Source organism: Pteropus alecto, unplaced genomic scaffold, assembly GCF_000325575.1.
Source record: "Pteropus alecto unplaced genomic scaffold, ASM32557v1 scaffold49, whole genome shotgun sequence".
Classification (NCBI taxonomy): domain Eukaryota; kingdom Metazoa; phylum Chordata; class Mammalia; order Chiroptera; family Pteropodidae; genus Pteropus; species Pteropus alecto.
Genome location: NW_006443131.1, coordinates 1,344,913 through 1,362,763, shown reverse-complemented (window position 1 = coordinate 1,362,763; position 17,851 = coordinate 1,344,913). Strand labels below are relative to the sequence as shown.

Genomic DNA, 17,851 nt, shown 5'->3' with positions numbered 1-17,851 from the left:
CGGGGGGGGCGGGGGCGGGGGCCCTGCCTCCCCGGCGGGCACCAGGAAGGAGGCTCTGGGCAGGCAGGGCGACACCCAGGGCGGCACCCGTTCCTGCACTGACAGCCTTTCTCCGCAGAGGCTCCTGTCCTCTCTGGGGTCAGAGGTCAGGGATCACCCCAGAGACCGCATCTTAGCCCAGAGGACCTGGAGCTCAGCACCCCCACCCCCCGCATACGCACACTGGCCTTCTCCATCTGAGAGGCTGTTTCCTGACTGAGGCAGGGGCTCGTGGGGCAGTGTGGCTGAGGGGTTAGCTCTGAATGGGCCAGTCTGGGTTTAACTTGGCTTCTGTCTGCGTGGTGTCACCTTCCTCCTCTGGGAAGTGGGGTCCTGGGGCTACTCTCTGCCGAAGTGGCTGGAAGTCTGAGGGCGCAGGCGACTCTTGTTGGCTGGAGGTTCTGGGGAAGGGAGGCCTGGGGCCAGAAGACCCCTGGTTTCTGGAGGAGGAGGGACTGGGGCCAGGGTACTAAACCTTCCAGAGAGGTGGGACCAGGGCCTCGGCTGGGAGGGTGGGGCTGGAACTCTGTCCCCACCTCACCCCCCAACAGACCCCTCCCAGTGACCCAGATAAGCTAATCTGTTCAAACACAGAGGCCCAGGGGCAGGGTAGGGCCCACATCTGAGCTGGGCTTGGGAGATACAGAAGGCGGGGTCCGGATGGGGGTTCCCCTCGATTCTGAGAGTCAGGAAAACATTCTGGGGTTGGGGGGGGCAGCCCATGGCTTCTCTCAAGGACCCAGCGACCAGCCTCCATGAGAGTCTGGGGGAGTCTTAGGCAAGTCTGGACAGAAACAGCTGTCAGGGGGGGGTCCAGCTGAGACCACCCCACAGGGAAATGACCGAGAAGGAAAGGCAGCTGAGCAGCCTTTGACACGCATTGCAGGGGACAGCCTGGGCCGAGCCGTCCCTGGGTAGGCTGACGCCCCGGCCCAAGGAGGGGCAGCCACACAGCAGGAGAGACTTCCTGATGGTCAGGCAGGTGCTTTAAGGAGGAGGCGGGAGATTTATTGGAGTCAGACTGGCCTCGGGGTGGCATTGGCCTTGGGGTGGCTGTGCTCTTTAAACGGTAGTCAGCTGTTCCAGCCTTGTAGGCAGGAAGCTGCCCCCTTTATAGGTCGGGGAGCTGGGTGCTGGAGGCCTTGTGAACCTTGCACGATGAGTTTTCCCCTGGTCCCTTTGGGGAGGGGCGACCAGCCACCCTGGGGAAGTTGGGTGCCTCAGAAGTGTGTTCCAGTAGTATGAGCTCAGATGGGAAATTTTCTGGGTCTCCCACCGGCCTGATGCCACCATGGGGGTGATGGGCATTGGGCCTCACCGGGGCTTCCTTCAGCAAAGCCGCGGGGGAGAGCCCTGCACAATCATTTCACGTCTAAAAGACGATGGCCCCGCCACAGGTGGCAGTTTCGAAAGTCGGGCCAGTGCAGAGACTTCCCAGTAGGTGGGAGTGGTAAGCAGAAAGAGGGACTCGAAAGAAGGGGCCGGGTCCCCCGCCTGGAGATGTTGAGCAAGGGGAGACGCCGCTGCTCGGCTGGTTAGACGGGATGCGGGGGGGACAGGGGAATGGCTGAAGCGACCTAGAAACGTCCTGGCCTTTTAAACTTTCTGGAAAGGCAGAGGTGAACGGAGGGGAAGAGAGAGGTGTGTCCTCGTTTACTCCCCTCCCAATCTGCCAACTTCCGCCCCAGCCCGGGACCTGTTACAACTCGAGAGGTGGAAATTCTGGTTTCCCTCTGTGGTGCCGGCTCAGAGTGATGGGCACCTGGGGGGTCTCACCCCCGTCCCAGCCAGGTTAAGCCTCTGCCCACTGCCTCTGGGGCCTGGGAGCCCCGCTCACTTCTTTCTCTCGGATGGCACCTCAGCCCGGGAGTCTGGACGCCTGGTTCTGCCCTGTGGCTGGCTCGAGGGTATGTGAGAAGAGACGGGTGGCTGGAGGCTGGCGGTCCCCGGGGACAGACAGCAGCGGCACAGAGGCCAGGGAGAGGGTGGGCAGCTGCGGAGGCTGGGAGACAGCCAGCCAGTCCCTGCCGTGGTCCGCCTGCTTGGGTCATCGGTGGGCGGGGGTGAGTGTGAGGGGCCGAATGTGCCGGGGGAGTCGGGCCTGCGGGATCTGTGCTTTGCAGACATCTGCTCCCCACGAAGTCCCCTGCAGGGCTCAGGGGCGATGTTTGGACCCTGGGCCCTGGGAGGAAGGCAGGCAAGGAGCAGGTGGCAAGGACCTCCCTGAGTGAGGTGAGGAAGCGGGGAGCGGCTGTAAATAGGAGACCAGAGGGTAACAGCTGGACTCCCACAGCGGGGGCGAGGCGGCAGGCCAAGGCCGTGCCCTGTGCCAGCGCTGGAAGTGAGACTCGAGGACTTTCTGAAGAGGAAACTGTCCCCCAGCACCCCCCTCCCCCGCACTTCTGCTGCCTGGGGCTCTCCGATTGGTCCCGCGGCAGATGTGGTGAGGACTTTCTGCCAGAGCGCCTGCCGCTGTCTCCCCAGAGCCGGCGGACGGCCTGAGGCTGAGCATGGCCCCTCCTGCCCCGGGCCTGGACCCCTGGAGCCTCCTGGGCCTTTTCCTCTTCCGCCTGCTGCTGCTGCTGCCACCGACGGCAGGGGAGGGTGGGCAGGGGCCCGTGCCCAGGGTCAAGTACCTCGCAGGTAAGCGTTCGATGACCCAGAAGGGTGGAGATGGCAACAGCCAGCGGGAGGGGTGGGGCGAGGAACAGACGGAGAAACAGAGAGGCCGAGGCGAGAGGCGGAGGGCGCGTGACAGCCGGCAGCAGAGCTTCAGACCCAGACAGGACCGAGCGGACGCCACCTGGGTGAAGGCCAAGCCCAGGGAGGAGAGGGGGCCGGGGCACCACTCCTGGCTCTCCGAAACCAGGGGCTCTTCCTTCCCTCCTTAACCCTCACTGTCATCAGGCTGGGCACCTCGAACCCAGACTGCTTTCACGTCCCCGGGTGCCCCCAAGGTCAAGGCCCATGCTGGAAGGACTTCTGTGGACGTGGTGACCCAGGCCACGCCAGGCCCGAGCCAACCACACATCGTGCTGGGCCAGGCGTGTCCGGTACCACAGGAATGTGAGGACTTAGGGTGGCCCGGCTGGGGTACAGGCCGCGGGTCCCCGCGGGCACAGCTTGGCTGGTTTCTTCCTGAGGCTGCGGGCTGCTGGCCTCCTGTCTCCGCGGGAAGATCCAGCATAGGGTCTGTAGGAGGCGTGGGGCAGGGGCTCCTGGACACGGCTGTGTCTTCAGCTTCTTTTGGGGGCGACGTGGTAAAGGAAATTCGTGATGCCCACTGAGGGAGGGGCCTCCTCCATGTGGGGCCTGGGAGGTCCCCCACTCAGGACTGCCCCCCCGCCGGCAAGGTGCTGGCGTCCCACGGCGAGCAGATGAGCCATCCACAGTCACGCTGCCGGTGGTCGGGGTTCCCTAACGGGGGTTCCCAGGGCTCTGGGGGAGGCCAGCGCTCCCAGCGCCTGGCCGCACTGCTCCCCACTCCTCCTGCGAGCCTGTGGAAGACTCGGCCTCCAGCGGTCATCTCAGCCCGTCGATCCTCCGACGAAGGCAAAAGTCGCGTGTGCCCACGAGGGAGCGCCTTGCCCTTGCTGGTGGCCAGTGGGACAGGGACGCACACACCCCGTCACGATGCCGAGGGGACGCAGAGCGCCCAGGCTCACCTCCTCTGCCCGGGGGACATCAGGCATGCTCGCGGAGACGCAGGAGAAACACGCCCCTTCTGCTCAGCCTCCGGCTCTCCTTCTAGTGGGGAAATTTCCGGCGATGGGGGAGGGGAAGGAAGTGGGGCCGAGAGCGGAGCCTCACAAGCCACAGCGGCTCAGATGCGCGTCCGCCCGAGTCTCGCTTTCCTGCCTGCAGCTGCTGACACCTTCCCGCTCACCCGCCCTGGAGGGCCTTGCTCCCCTCAGCGCGGCTGTCCAGCATCCATGGCCTCTCGCCTTATGTCCGATCCCTTTGTCTGTCTGTCTGTCTCTCAGTGTGGGCCGCCTACGTCCAGCCCCGGGCTGTCATTACCTTGTCTCTGGCCGCCTGTCCTCTCTACTGTGGGCTCAGCACACAAAGCCCAGCAGGGCGGGGTGTGGGGAGCTGCTGGTGAGGAGTGCCCCCCTCCCCCCACAAGGCCCAGAGACCACGCTCCGCCAACCCTCCCCTTCCCCCACTCCTGTCTCAGAGGTCAGCTGCCTGCCCACCAACTCGTCACTCGTCACTCACTTCTCGTCACTTCCCAACAGGGGACGGCCGCAGGGCTCTGAGCCTTTTCCACCAGAAGGGCCTCCAGGATTTCGACACTCTGCTCTTGAGTGCTGATGGAGGCACTCTCTACGTGGGGGTCCGGGAGGCCGTTCTGGCCTTGGATATCCGGGATCCAGGTGTGCCACAGCTGAAGAGCATGGTGAGGGGGCCAGGGATGGAGGGTGCAGGCCGGGGGTGGGGAGGGGGCCGGCAGCTGCCCTGCACCCGGGCTGCCTGTGGGTGAATAACCACCCCATCACTGTTACCTCTACAGTTGACCTTTGAACTATGTGGGTCTGAACTATGCGGGTCCTTATTTGAGGATTTTTTTTTCAGTAAATATACAGTTAGCTCTCTGTACCCCTGGGTTTCCCATCTGTGAGTTCAAGCGACTGGTGATCAAAAACAGTATTTTTGATCCACGGTTCAGAATCCGTGAACACCAAGGGCAACTGTATGCATCGTTCCACCCCGGGCACCGTGGGGGGCCCGGAACCCTTGTGGATACTGAAGGACGGCCATGGTTAAGTTTGGGGGACTCCAAAGTTATGGGCGGATGTTCGACTGCGCAGGGGGTGGGGTCCGCCGTATCCACAATAGTCAGCGGGACTTGCTACATAGATCTGGTCCGTACAACAGCCAAGGACGGCTCCCCCGGCCTCACCATGCATCGGCAGCACGGGGACCGGTCAAATAGCATTTATTGCTAAAAGGGCTGAAATCCTCGACACGGGAGAAACACTGACTCATGCGCCGATAACGTATCCGCCCGCTCGCAGGAATCGCCGGAGCTTCAGTGGTCAATCATAGTCACCTCGCACAGGCAACGACGTGAGGGAGGGAAGAGACAGGGGCGGGCGCGTCCGGCCGCGGCGGAGCGTCCCCCGGTTCGTTTGTCTCGGTGTGGTCTGCGGGCCACCCGCACGGATAGGATGCTGGTGAAAATGCAGGTTCTCTGAAGTGTGATCCAGGAGCTGACATTTTAAATGATTTTCCCTGAAATGTGCGGTCTGACAACAGCTGCTCTGTACACCACATATTACCCTAGGTGGTTTTCATATGCCACCTAGTTGTGCCCTCCAGAAGCCTGCGAAACGGATCGGGTTCACTCAATCATCAAGTGGCTGAGCCTAGGTACCCACCCAGGTCCGATCCCACGGCCACGTGCTGACGTGGAGCTGTGTCCTAATGAGCGTCAGCAGCAGCCGGGGAACAGCTCTGGTCGCCGGCCGACGTTGCTACAGCCCTCAGCGGGTCTTGCCTGCTGGTGATTTCACGCCAGAGCGAAGAAGTGGATGGCAGGTCAAAGCTCTCAGAGCTGGGCACCTCACGTCCCTTTCTCTTCCCCCTCCCGACTCTCCATTTCAGATCCCCTGGCCGGCCAGTGACAAAAAAAAGAGAGAATGTGCCTTTAAGAAAAACAACGAGGTAAGCAGAGGGGTAAGCGGCCCGAGGAGAGAACTCTGGTGTCCCCAGACCAGCACTGGCTGACCTCAGGCGGGCTGGCAGCCTCCAGGGGCCCAAGAGTTTGGGGCAAGCGGCCTGGAGACCTGAATTCTCTCTATCCTGAATTCTCTACCTCCCCCAGACACAGTGTTTCAACTTTATCCGTGTGCTGGTCTCTTTGAATGCCACCCACCTCTATGCCTGCGGTACCTTCGCCTTCAGCCCCGCCTGCACCTTCATTGTGAGTTTCCTAGTACCCAGCGCTCAGGCCCCCAGCCTCCCTGCTCACGTCTGCTCCCAGCCCATCCCCCGCAGCTCTGGAAACCGCTGGCGTCCAGAGGCAGAGCCCCGTGAGCTTCAATTTCCCTCTGTGTCCCTGTCCCTTCCTCCCCCGCTCCCCACATGTTCCAGACATGGGACTCTGGCCTTCTAGCCACCCCTACTCCCCCCTCCCATCAGGAGCTCAGAGATTCGCACCTGCTGCCCATCTCAGAGGACAAGGTGGTGGAGGGGAAAGGCCAAAGCCCCTTCGACCCCACGCACAAGCACACGGCTGTCTTGGTGGGTGAGTATCCGGTTCCCTGATCCACCCCAACATCTGTTTTCCCAGGTCACTCTGTGACCTATGGACTCTGACAGAGTTTCCTGAAAGGCAGGGGACAGAAGGAGGGGTATAAAGGCTTCAGGACACAAGATCAAAGGTTCCTGCCGAAGCTGCCGTGAAGGAGGTGGCGAGAGATGGAAGTGGGGAGACACACAGAGGAGGAGGGGCTGGGAGGGGTGTCAGGGAGACGAGAGGCCTGAGAGCCAGTCATTTGCTCCGGTGTGCCCCCGTGTGCTGAGAACTGTGGGGTTACAGGGGAGACATCCCGGCCCCGTGCCCTCTGGGACACAAACCATTACGGACTTCTCAGCCTGGCTTCTCGGAGGAGGTGGCCTTTGGCTTTTCAGTGGGACCTCGAAAGACAGGTAGATGGGCTGGGCGGGAGCCCCAAGAAGAGGAAGGTAGGACCCAAGGTGCAGAAGCAAACGCGGCCACCTGTCGGGAACAACGAGTGATTCTGCTTGGCAAGTGGCTGGGCTGGCCCTGTGGGGTGTAGCCAGATGTGGGGTGTAGCCAGGCAAAGGCTGGGGACGTGCCAGACACGGAGGGCGGGAGGGGGGCCGTGCTCTGTGGGCAGGAGGAGCAGGGCGCTTGGCGGGGCTGCGAGCTGGGCTTCGGGGCTCCACAGGGCAGAGTAGAACTGAGGAAGGGCCAGAGACCGATGTGAGGGCAGGCGGTCAGAGGCAGGTCTGAGGGGGCAGGGCGCCTGCAGCTGGTCGCCTCTCTGTCCCCCAGACGGGACGCTCTACTCGGGCACTATGAATAACTTCCTGGGCAACGAGCCCATCCTGATCCGCACGCTGGGACCCCAGCCCGTCCTCAAGACCGACACTTTCCTCCTCTGGCTGCAACGTAAGTGCCGGAGCTCCGCCCAGCGCAGACCTGGCCCTTCCCGGAGCCGGAGAGCTGGCCGCTCGCTCGACTCTCAAGTGTTGACCGCATGCTGTGTTCAAGGCACTGGGGTACCGCAGGGAGGGAGACCGGCCCCGTCCTCGCGAAGCGTTGGTCTCCCGCAAATAAAGGAGTCCCAGTCCCCTCCGCCCAGCCCCCACGGCCACCCTCCACCAGCGGTGGGACCCCGAGGTCTCCCCTCTCCTGGCCTCGGGAGCCAACCCCAGGGTTTGCAGCAAGGGGCCCCCAGGTGCTCAGTCGCTAAGCCTCTCTGCCCGCCCCCGCAGCGGACGCCTCCTTCGTCGCCGCCATCCCTTCGACCCAGGTTGTCTACTTCTTCTTCGAGGAGACGGCCAGCGAGTTTGAGTTCTTCGACAAGCTCCGCACGTCCCGGGTGGCCCGCGTCTGCAAGGTGCGCCTCCGGGGCCGGGGGCGGGGCTGGCAGTGGAGGAGCCAATGGTGAGATGACGGAGGCGGGGCCAAGAGCCTAGGGACCAATGGGAGAGGGGAAGGGCGGGGCGCGGGGCCCTGACTCCGCCCGCGCCCCTAGAACGACGTGGGCGGTGAGAGGCTGCTGCAGAGGAAGTGGACCACCTTCCTGAAGGCCCAGCTGCTCTGCACCGAGCCGGGGCAGCTGCCCTTCAACGTCATCCGCCACGCCGTCCTGCTGCCGGCCAATTTCTCCTCCGATCAACACGTCTACGCAGTCTTCACCTCTCAGTGGTGAGTCCCGGGGATGCGGGGGTGGGCGCGGGCTCTGGGGCCCGCCCGTGCGCCGCCCTGGCACCCGCGTGGATGGGGCGGACGTGGGCCGAACACGTGCACGCGCCTCTCGTAGGAGGTCGTTCGATCGTGCCTTTCGTGTAGGCGGAAAAAATAAAGCTCTGAGAGGGTCCTACTAGTTTTACATCCTGCCTGGTTCCAAAAGGCCAGGAGGCAGTTTACAGAAGGCAACTGTTAAAAGAACGCCCATAAGGAGATGGGAATTAAAGGAGAATCGGCGAAGCCAAGGGTAAGGAGGGGTCAGCACATTCCTCATCTTTGCAGTCCCTGGGTGCCGCACAGATTTAGCTGCGAGCTTCCTAGTGGCCAGGGCAAAGAGGGAAACACCGTTGGCATCATAAGACAAAAAATATAGCCGTTGCTTGGAGGCTAAGGAAGGGTAACTGATTTGCTGCCGTCCGGCCGCACCGCATTTTAGAGACCTGCCCACAAGCCAGGTCAGAAAGATACCTGGTGTAGGCAGGGTCTGGTGTCTGGGTCTGAGAACATGGTGCGTGCCACAGTCAGGTTAAAGGGAACAAGGGAGACAGGCCTCCTGTCTCCACAGACCAGGGTGAAGTAGTACAGCCTTGTGCTCAGGCTCTGGTGGTTTCTCTGTGGGACCCGAAGGAGGAGACTCCATCTGGAGCCCCGCAGGAGCCGGTCCCACCCCAGTGAATTCTCATATTAAAGATAATCACACTTGAGATTCTAAGATGGGCCAGAGTCAGCGGGCCTCCTAGCCTTTACCAGCACAGCTGGGGGCAGGAGAGGCAGCGGGAGGCTGGCCCAGCCCTCCGCACTCCTGCTCTCCTGGGGCTTCTCACCGAGGCTGGGCCAGGGCTGGAGGGGGAGCTTCCTGGTACAGCCCAGGAGATCACGGACGATGTCCCCTCTTGCCGGCTCCAGGCAGATCGGCGGGACCAGGAGCTCCGCTGTCTGTGCCTTCTCTCTCAAGGACATCGAGCGTGCCTTCGAGGGGAAGTACAAGGAGTTGAACAAAGAGACTTCACGCTGGACTACTCACGGGGTCCCCGACGATATCAGTCCTCGGCCAGGCAGCGTGAGTACCCCCTACACACACACACACACACACACACTGAACAAAGCCCCTCCCCACCAGAGATACACAGTGCACTCATCAAAGCACCTATGGTGGCATAATAAATGCCAGTGAATGCTCGTGCTTCCACCAGTCCTGTCTGCTCAGATGTACCCCCAGTCTGGCTGCCCACATTCTACAGGTGTCCAGCTGCATCTGTCACGCAGCGGGCCCCCTCCACCCAGCTACGTTCACATCAGACGCCTGGGCTCTCGCTGAGCCACTGTGGGCTGTGCCGAGGACTGTGTTGGGTGTCTCTGCCTTTCTTCTCTAATTCGCCTTTGATCTGAGTTGTCCTGGTGCCCCACTGAAGGAGTCAGATAGATGAACGGGGCTGGCGGCGGCACGACCCCCCGTTCCCTGCCCTCCACTCTTTCCTCTGGAGTATTTTTTTTCGCCTCTTTGGCTGACCCTTCCGACGTTTATCTCCGCACCCTTAGGTACATAGTTCGATAGCTGCTGCTTGACGTTTCAGTCCCAGGCAGTGCCTGCTGAATTCCTTTCTTGAAGGGGAGGGTTTGGTTGTGGCCCCAGGCGGTGGGGCCCTGGGGCCGGCCTGCGGCAACCGGCAAGAACTCTCTCTGTGCGGTTCTTTCCAAATTCGTGCCCAGCGATGTGACACAGGTGTCTTGAAATCAGCCCTGGCGGAGTATAAACCAGGGAAACCGGCAAACACCGCAAACCAGGGCTCCCCCGCTCCCCTGCCCAGAGCTGCCTTAGCAACACGCCAGCACCCCCACCCCTCACCTCCTAGCAGTTTTATGGCCATTTTGGTTAGATCAGTATTTATACTGTGACTCATTATTCACAGATCAGCCACGTAGTACGCCATGATTACTTTTCCTCTTGCATAGATTTTTATTTTCCCAAGGGTTAGTCATTATCTTGATTTATTTTCTTTTTGCTTGCTTTGTTTCCTAAGCTCTTGTTTTTAACCCCTTCTTCAATCATCTGAATCTCTTCTGAGAGGCAGACCCCTGGAGTTTCAGCTCCCCGGAGCCCCTCCCTGTCTCCTGCAGCCTGGACCAGGGCCCTCTACATCCGGGCACGGGTGCCGCCTGCATCTCCCTTCTGCGTTGTTCTGGGCGTTCCCTCTGCCCGTTTCTCTTTTTCTTCTCTTTTTTCTTTAACGCCTACGGCACCCGGTCTTCCCAGGAGGTCTCCCATCCAGGTGCCAACCGGGCCCGACCCTGCTTAGCTTCCGGGATCAGACGGGATGGGGCGCGTTCAGGGTGGCGTGGCTGTTTCTTGTGATCACTCGTGTTTCTTGTGTCCGTGGCTGCTGCTACTGCTTTTTTCCCCATCTTATTTTGGCGGAGAGTCGCCTCCAGAGATTTCCTGGAAGGGGGTGCACAGCGGGAAAATCTTCTGAGACCTTAAACGTCTGAAAATCCCTTTATTCTCCTTTCGCATTGGACAGTTTGGCGGCGCACGTGTCATTCGCGACTAGAAATAATCTTCCTTCAAAACTCGGAGGGCTCGCTCCACGATCTTTAGCGTCCAGCGCTGCTGCACGCTGTCGAGGACGCCAAACCTCTTCTAATCCCCAATGCCTCCAGTGCCACCCGTTTATTTTTATTTGTTTGTTTGTTTTCTCTCACTGGAATCTTGCGGTGCCTGTTCTTTGTTCTTGGCTGTTCTGGACCCGTCACAATATTGTGCTTTGGTGGAGCTCTGTTCGTTAATTGTACTGGACGTCCAGTTTGCCCTTTTAGCCTGGAAATTTAGTTCCTTCAGTTCTAAGAAGTTTTCTTGGGCTATTTCCTTCTATTTCCTTTTTGTTGGACAGCTCTTTTTCTGAAGCCACATGCCAGCGTTCTGGGCACCAGGGGTGCGGGAATGAACAAAACAGACACAGGCTCCTCATGGAGCTGACGTTCTAATGCTACGATGCTTTCTCACGTCTCTCTAGAGCTCCCCTAACTTTTTACGTCTGTTCCTACTTTCGAAGGCTTTGCTTTTGTTCTGCTTTTTGGAAAGAGCGTCTCCATTTTCTCTTCTGACCTTCCTAGCAGATTTTTAACTTCTGCTAAAATATATACTTTCCTAGATTTTTTTTTTTTGAGCTTTGAATATCTCTTTTAGAAAAATGTTCTATTATGGAGAATTTTAAACATACACAAAGTAGCCAGAAGAGTGTACTGGACCTTTATATACCCATCAGCCAGCTCCTACTCAGCCATCGTGATCTCATATGAGCTCATCTCAAACTTTAAAGACCCTTTTCGCAAATAAAGTCACATTCACGGGTTTTAGATGGACTTCTTTTGGGGGGCGGCACCATCCAGGCCACTACATCATCCGTAAATAGTTTAGCGTGCATCCCCAAAAGGTAAGAGCTTAAAAAAATACCCATAGTACCATTATCACAGCCCCAAATTCATGACGCATTGATCTACCATGCCTTTTAGTGTTCAGATTTCTAATCGTCTCCTAGATGTCATAAGAGTATTTTAAAAGACAGTTTATTTATTGGAATCAAAATCCAAATGAGAGCTGTAAGTTTGCATTGGTTCTTTTAAGTCTCTTTCAATCTAGATGGTCTCTTTCTGTCTTCCTTTTTTTCTCTTGTAAGTTATTTGTCGTGTAAAATTTTCCACCATCTGGATCGTGAGGATCCTGCATGTCGGTGGTGGCATCTTAGTATTTCTCTGTAACGTCGTCTTCGGCTCCGGAGACTCGATCAGATTAGAGTTGGGGGCGGGGGAGGGGGAACAGGATGACCGTGTCATGGTTGCGTGGCTGCATGCGTGCGTGTGCCCGGCTGCATGTGTGCGTGTCCGTGGCTGCATGTGTGTGTGTGCCCGGCTGCCCTCCCGAAGTCCGAACGCCTCCTTTGTGGCGCTTCGTCATTTCATCCAGACGCCGTCTTCACCTTCCTCCCTTCGGTCGTGACGAGACTTGGCTGTGAACTTGCCTTTTCTCCGTTTCTTTTCCTCTTAGGTTTTATGATTTATTCGTTTTTCCTGTGTGTTGGCTTTGGTCTCTCACGATCGTGGTTTTACTCAAGCATCTGCCAGATTGTGGTTGTCTACTCACATCTGAGAGCGGGGGACCGGGGTGCTGTTGGGAAAGTCTGTGGCCGTGGGTGTGACTTGGCAACTTGAGTTCTGTTGTGGCTCTGCTGAGGACGGTCTGGCTGAGCTGTTTTGTTGGGGACCTTTAATGCTAGTATGTTCAGGTCTTTCCTCTTGGACCTCTAGTCTGTCCCCAGAGGACAATCCTCTAGTCCTCTGCTTGGAGGCGAGTGGTCCAGTCCGGCGGGGAAGCACGTTGGTGTGGGGAAGTCTCGGCCTGTCCTGTGCCTGCCTGCACGTCCTCCGCTGCTTTCACGGTGCGGTCCCCCCTCCACCTCGCCTGCCGCCCTCCATCCAGAGACCCTCTGTCCTGCCCTCTCCGGAGAGTAAACCTCCAGTCTTGGGCCAGGGCATGGAAGGGACAGTCACTCAGCTGCATGGAGCTGGGAGGAAATCTGCCTGCTTTCTAAACAGACTTTCACATGATGCCGATCGTTCGGCCCACCTTCTCCCCCGCTTCCGGAGTGACCGGGGCCACTGATTCATGAACTTTAGGAATTCCACCTTAGAAATGGGATGGTCGCGGGCTACCCCGGGGCCAGCTTAAGGAGACTTTTTTCTTTTTCTGCTGAGTGTTTTACTATTTGTCCGTTCGCCTTCCAGCTGCCCAAATGTGGGGCTTTTGCCTCCTCTCCTGTCCCCCACCTGTGGTAGTTTATACCTTTTAAATAAAATCCCTTTGGGAGGAAGTGAGAGTAGCCACCACGTGTGCGCATCCTAGCATCAGAATGAGATGTGGGTGTTTTTACTTCGCTTGACAGATGAGGAACTTGAAGCTTGTGCCAGGGGCGAGGGGAACTTGTCTGAGAACACAGCTTGCAGGTGACAGAGTGGGGGCTGGCCCTAAGACAGTGCTGTTGGGCCTGGAGGACAGGTATCTTGACCGAAGACTGGGACACAGGTGTCCCCGAGCCACAGCACGCTGCAGTTGGCAGGGCCACTAGAGACAGCTGGTCTAACCCCCTCACTTTATGGGTGAGGAGAAGGAGGCCCAGATGGAGAAGAGCTTGTCCCACAGCCTGCGGCAAGTCCCCGCAGGCCGTGATGAGAAACACTCCCTGCCACACCACCCCTTTCTGTCCACCCTTCATTCAGTCACCGACTCGGCAAACATTTATTGGGCACCAGCTGTGTGCCAGGTCCTGTGCTGAGCCTGGGGCAACTGACATGCTTCCTGCCGGCTGCCGGAAGTCCTTGATGAGGGTGACCGGGCGCAAAGGCGGAACAGCCAACGTCTGTCGAGTCTTTCGTCAACGCCAACCGCTCTGCTAATTCCCCTGTGTGTGGTTTTCATTTCATCCTCACGGCCAGCCTGCCATGCGCTGGCATCACGCCCAGTTCACGGTTTCGGAGCCTCAGGCGTTGGGGTGCTGGGGTTCCCAGACAGGCAACTCCCAACTACGCACCCTCCGGAGGGAGGGGGAGGGAGGGAGCAAGCTGACCAGACCTGCCTCCTTCCCCTGCAGTGCTCGGTGGGCCCCTCCTCCGATAAAGCCTTGACCTTCATGAAGGCCCACTTCCTGATGGATGAGCAGGTGGTAGGGACGCCCCTGCTGGTGAAGTCCGGCGTGGAGTACACGCGACTGGCGGTGGAGGCCGCCCAGGACCTCGATGGGCACAGCCATCTGGTCATGTACCTGGGCACCAGTGAGTAAAGGGCCCCAGGACATCCCTCAGGGGACTAGGGCAGGGGCTGCCACTCACTCAGGCTGAAACCTTCGCGTTCGTTCATTCGTGCATTCATTCAAGAAATGTTTTCTGAGCACCTGCTACGTGCCGGGCACCCTGCTAGGCTCTGAAAATGCAGTGACGAAACAAGAGCCCGGTCCCTGTGCTTTCTGAGCTTTCGTCTGGTCGGGGAGACGCACGCAAGGGCTTTGTGGCCTCAGCGAGAGCCGTTTCTCCTGCGGGGCCACGTTGGAGGTGAAGAGGGAGCGGGCTGAGGGGAGCTGGACGCAGCCAGTGCAGACGTCGCTCCTTCAGGAAGCTTGGCTCTGAAGGGGGAGGGGGCGACGGGAGGAGGGTGTGGGGTCCAGACGGCCTTCCCTTAAATACGGGAAAGGCTGTGATGGTCCAGCGGAGGGGGAGATGGAGGTGGTGGATAACTGGCAGGCGGAGTCGCAGCGAGAGGGAGCTGGAGGCCAGAGGCCCGGGCCACGAACAGAGGAGGGCCAGCGGCTCTGCTGGCAGCGGAGGAGTCGAGTGGGGTGAGACGGGGTGGGGGGCGTGACCTGGGGGGTGGGCCGGAAGCAAGGGGAGCCCTGTGTGACGGCTTCATGCTCTCCGTGAGGACGGAGGACACAGGTCTTGAGCTGGGAGTGAGGCCGACAGGTGGGAGGTGTGCGGAGTGGGGTGGACTCAAGTGGTCATTGCGGTCATTGAGGGCAGAGGGAGGGAGAGTCGGGGGAGTGTGGGGGCTGCCGAGCGTATGTGCGGAAGGCCTGGTGACGTGGGTGACCCCGAGCCTTAGTGGGAGGAGCCCCGTGACTGGTGCCCATGTGGGGTATGCAGCGGAGAGCAGCTTGGCCTTGTGGGGTGCGGGGTGACAGGCAGTAAGCGACGCAGGGCGTCAGGAGAGGAGATCAGTCCAGCATGAGCGGGGTCCTCGACGCCAGGCAGGGCGGCCACAGTCTTTAAAGGGTGGTCGGGGCAGAACTTCCCGAAGTGCCTTTGAGCAGAAACACTCGTTGGAGGGCGGGAGGCGGGCGACATGCTTGCCCACGGGAGCGCTCGGCCGTCCACTGCCCCACGTCCCCGGAGAATGCGGACACTTGGGTTCCTTTGGGGACGGAGTTTGGTCGGGCGGTTGCAAAGCAGGACTGAGGGGCAGGGATTGCAGGCCGTTTACTAGAACGCTCCGTCCCTGCGGCCCTCCGGGAAGAACGCTGACGGCGGGGAGGCCATCCGGGTCGGGGCGGGAGAGGACGGGGGGCCGGGGCACGAGGTCGGACACGTTCAGCTCTCTGTCTCCCCACAGCCACAGGCGCCCTGCACAAGGCCGTGGTGAGTGGGGACAGCAGAGCACATCTGGTGGAGGAGGTCCAGCTGTTTCCCAGGCCCGAACCTGTTCTCAACCTGCAGCTGGCTCCCTCCCAGGTGCGGAGGGGCCTCCGGGGGCGGTGGGCCTGGGCTGCGGGGTCCTGGGCAGGCACGCGGGAGCACCGGACACTCGGTCTCTCTTCCAGGGCGCAGTGTTTGCGGGCTTCTCAGGAGGCGTCGTGAGGGTTCCCCGAGCCAACTGTAGTGTCTATGAGAGCTGCATGGACTGCGTCCTTGCCCGGGACCCCCACTGTGCCTGGGACCCCGAGTCCCGAATCTGCCGCCTGCTGCGCACCCCCGTCCCGTGAGTGCCCGTCCTGGACGGTACCAGGACCCCTTCTGCCCAGCGGCGCCCCTGTCCTTCCTCCCTCTGGGGCCCCAGACGCGTTCCCTCCAAGACCCCCCTTCAGGATGGGCTGCACCCACAGTTCTGAAGCTGCTCCAGCGTCCGGGTCCTTTCTCTATGTCCTGCCTCGTGCCCCGCCCCCTCGTCCCCACAGCTCCCTCCCTCGTGCCACCTCGTGTGCTTCAGAGATGCTGCTTTCCCGCTTTCTCAGGAGATCCTGGAGGCAGGACGTGGAGCAAGGGAACCCTGGCTGGGCGTGTGCCAACGGCCCCATGGGCAGGAGCCTGCGGTCTCATAGCCGCCCCCAAATCAGTGAGTGTGGGGCCGGGGACGCAAGGGCTCGGGGGGACTTCTGGGCAAGGTGGGCATTCTCGCCTCGTCACTTCCCCCAGCACCTGCCTGGCTGAGACCCCCACACCCAGAGTCGGGGGGGTTTGGGTCCTGGCTGTAGGGAGAGGGGTGGGGGCTCCAGGCTGGGACTCGGGATGGAAGGTGAAGTTGGTCGTGGCGTCAGCTGGCTCAGGTGGACTGCGGGATAGTTTGGGGTCCAAACTAGAGCGGGGGAAGGGCTCGGGGCTGAGCTGGGAGCTGACAGGGGAGTTGGAGGTGTGAGTCGGGGGTCCACTCGTAGGGTAGAGACCCTCTCCCACCTCCCTCTGCCCTCCCCTCTTAACCTTTGCCCCCTTGCCTCCGCCCGCAGTCAAAGAAGTCCTGGCTGTCCCCAATTCCATCCTGGAGCTCCCCTGCCCCCACCTCTCAGCCCTGGCCTCTTACCACTGGGGTCAGGGCCCAGCTCCGGCGCCGAGGGCCTCCTCCGTGGTCTACAACGGCTCCTTGCTGCTGGTGCTGCGGGACGGGGCTGGCGGCCTCTACCAGTGCTGGGCCACCGAGAACGGCTTCTCGTACCCCGTGGTCTCCTACTGGGTGGACAGCCAGGACCAGCCGCTGGCCCTGGCCCCTGACCTGGCGGGCATCCCCCGGGAGCGTGTGGAGGCCCCGCTGACCAGGGTGGGCGGCGGGGCTGCCCTGGCCGCCCAGCGATCGTACTGGCCGCACTTCCTCACCGTCACTGTGCTGCTGGCCTTGGTGCTCTCCGGAGCCCTCATCCTCCTCCTGGTCGCCCCACTGGGGGCGCTGCGAGGCCGAGGCAAGGTCCAGGGCTGTGGGACCCTGCCGCCTGGGGAGAAGGCCCCCCTCAGCAGGGAGCAGCACCTCCCACCTCCCAACGACCACAGGACCGCTGCCAGCAGCGTGGGCGCCGACAGCGACCACCTGGGCACCGAGGTGGTGTGAGCTCTGGGCACAGGCTGGGTGGGGCATGGCGCCTGGCCATGCCAACCGGGGGCCCGGAGCGGTGCGGACCTGAGCAGGGTGGCGTCGCACAAAGGACACTGTCTCCCCCAAGAGGAGCCTCTCCACCCCTCAGTGGGCCGGGCACAGCGCCGGCTCCCGCATGGGGCGGCTTTCTACCAAGCATATGGGGGCCACCCCGGCCCTGGACCTTGACTGTGAGAGGAAGACCTGGAGGGGACCCTCTAAAACAAGCTGCTCCGGGAGACCCTACGACGCGTGGCTGTTCCAGGCACCCGTGACAGTGAACACGGAGCTTCTGAGCAACCACGAGCTAGCATGTCACTCCTGGAGACTCACTCTGAGCGGCTGCCACCTGGGACCCGACACTGCCCGCTCCTGGGGGTCTGCAGGGAGCTGCCCCTCCTGCTGCCCTGGACGCTGTGCCCCGCTGGCCCCGGGGGAGTCCCTCCCGCAGTCTGACCTCCGGTCTCGCTTCAGGAGCAAGCTGCGTCCCTTCTGGCCCGGCCGGAATGGCGAGTTGACCTGAGCCTGTTTGCGCCTTCATCTGGCTGACCCTTTGACCTCTCTCCTCCCCTTTGTTTTGGGATTCAGAAACTTGCTTGTCACAGACAGTTTATTTTTTATTAAAAAGACAAAGCTTATGATGAGTGCCGCGTTTGTCAGAGCTCCAGCGGAGGACTGCGGGGTGTGCGGGGAGCAGGCATCCGAGGACATCAAGGGACGAGGGCTGGGCGTGTGGGGCGACTGTTCGCTAGAACTCCAAGCCACATCCCCTGCCCCGCTAGCGCCCCCCAGAACCCTCCCCTCCGCTGCAGCGTACCTCAGACTTCGAGTTCTGTGCTGACCGGCTGGCCGGGTCTCCCTGCTGTGCCCGCGTTGCTGCCCCGCCCCCCCACCTGCTCGCCCACATCGCTCGCGACTCCAGCTCGGTCCCTCTCCCCTCCTGCAGCAGCCGGTTTCAGCTCTTGGTGGATCGGATTTATAGAAAGACC

General features: G+C 60.8%; 1 protein-coding gene and 1 pseudogene across 1 annotated transcript; one reads left to right on the top strand and one right to left on the bottom strand.

Moving 5' to 3' along the window:
- The first annotated feature begins 2,497 nt into the window (after positions 1-2,497).
- On the top strand, positions 2,498-17,599 carry SEMA4A (semaphorin 4A). The gene is made up of 14 exons (XM_006923510.2): positions 2,498-2,682; positions 4,278-4,438; positions 5,647-5,706; positions 5,867-5,965; positions 6,184-6,289; positions 7,064-7,180; positions 7,507-7,631; positions 7,770-7,942; positions 8,891-9,044; positions 13,627-13,807; positions 15,138-15,256; positions 15,346-15,503; positions 15,757-15,857; positions 16,246-17,599. Exons 1-14 carry the CDS (start codon positions 2,550-2,552, stop codon positions 16,836-16,838), a joined length of 2,280 nt encoding a protein of 759 aa, XP_006923572.1. The 5' UTR covers positions 2,498-2,549; the 3' UTR covers positions 16,839-17,599.
- LOC112472183 lies at positions 10,214-10,332 on the bottom strand (annotated as a pseudogene).
- Positions 17,600-17,851: the final 252 nt, after the last annotated feature.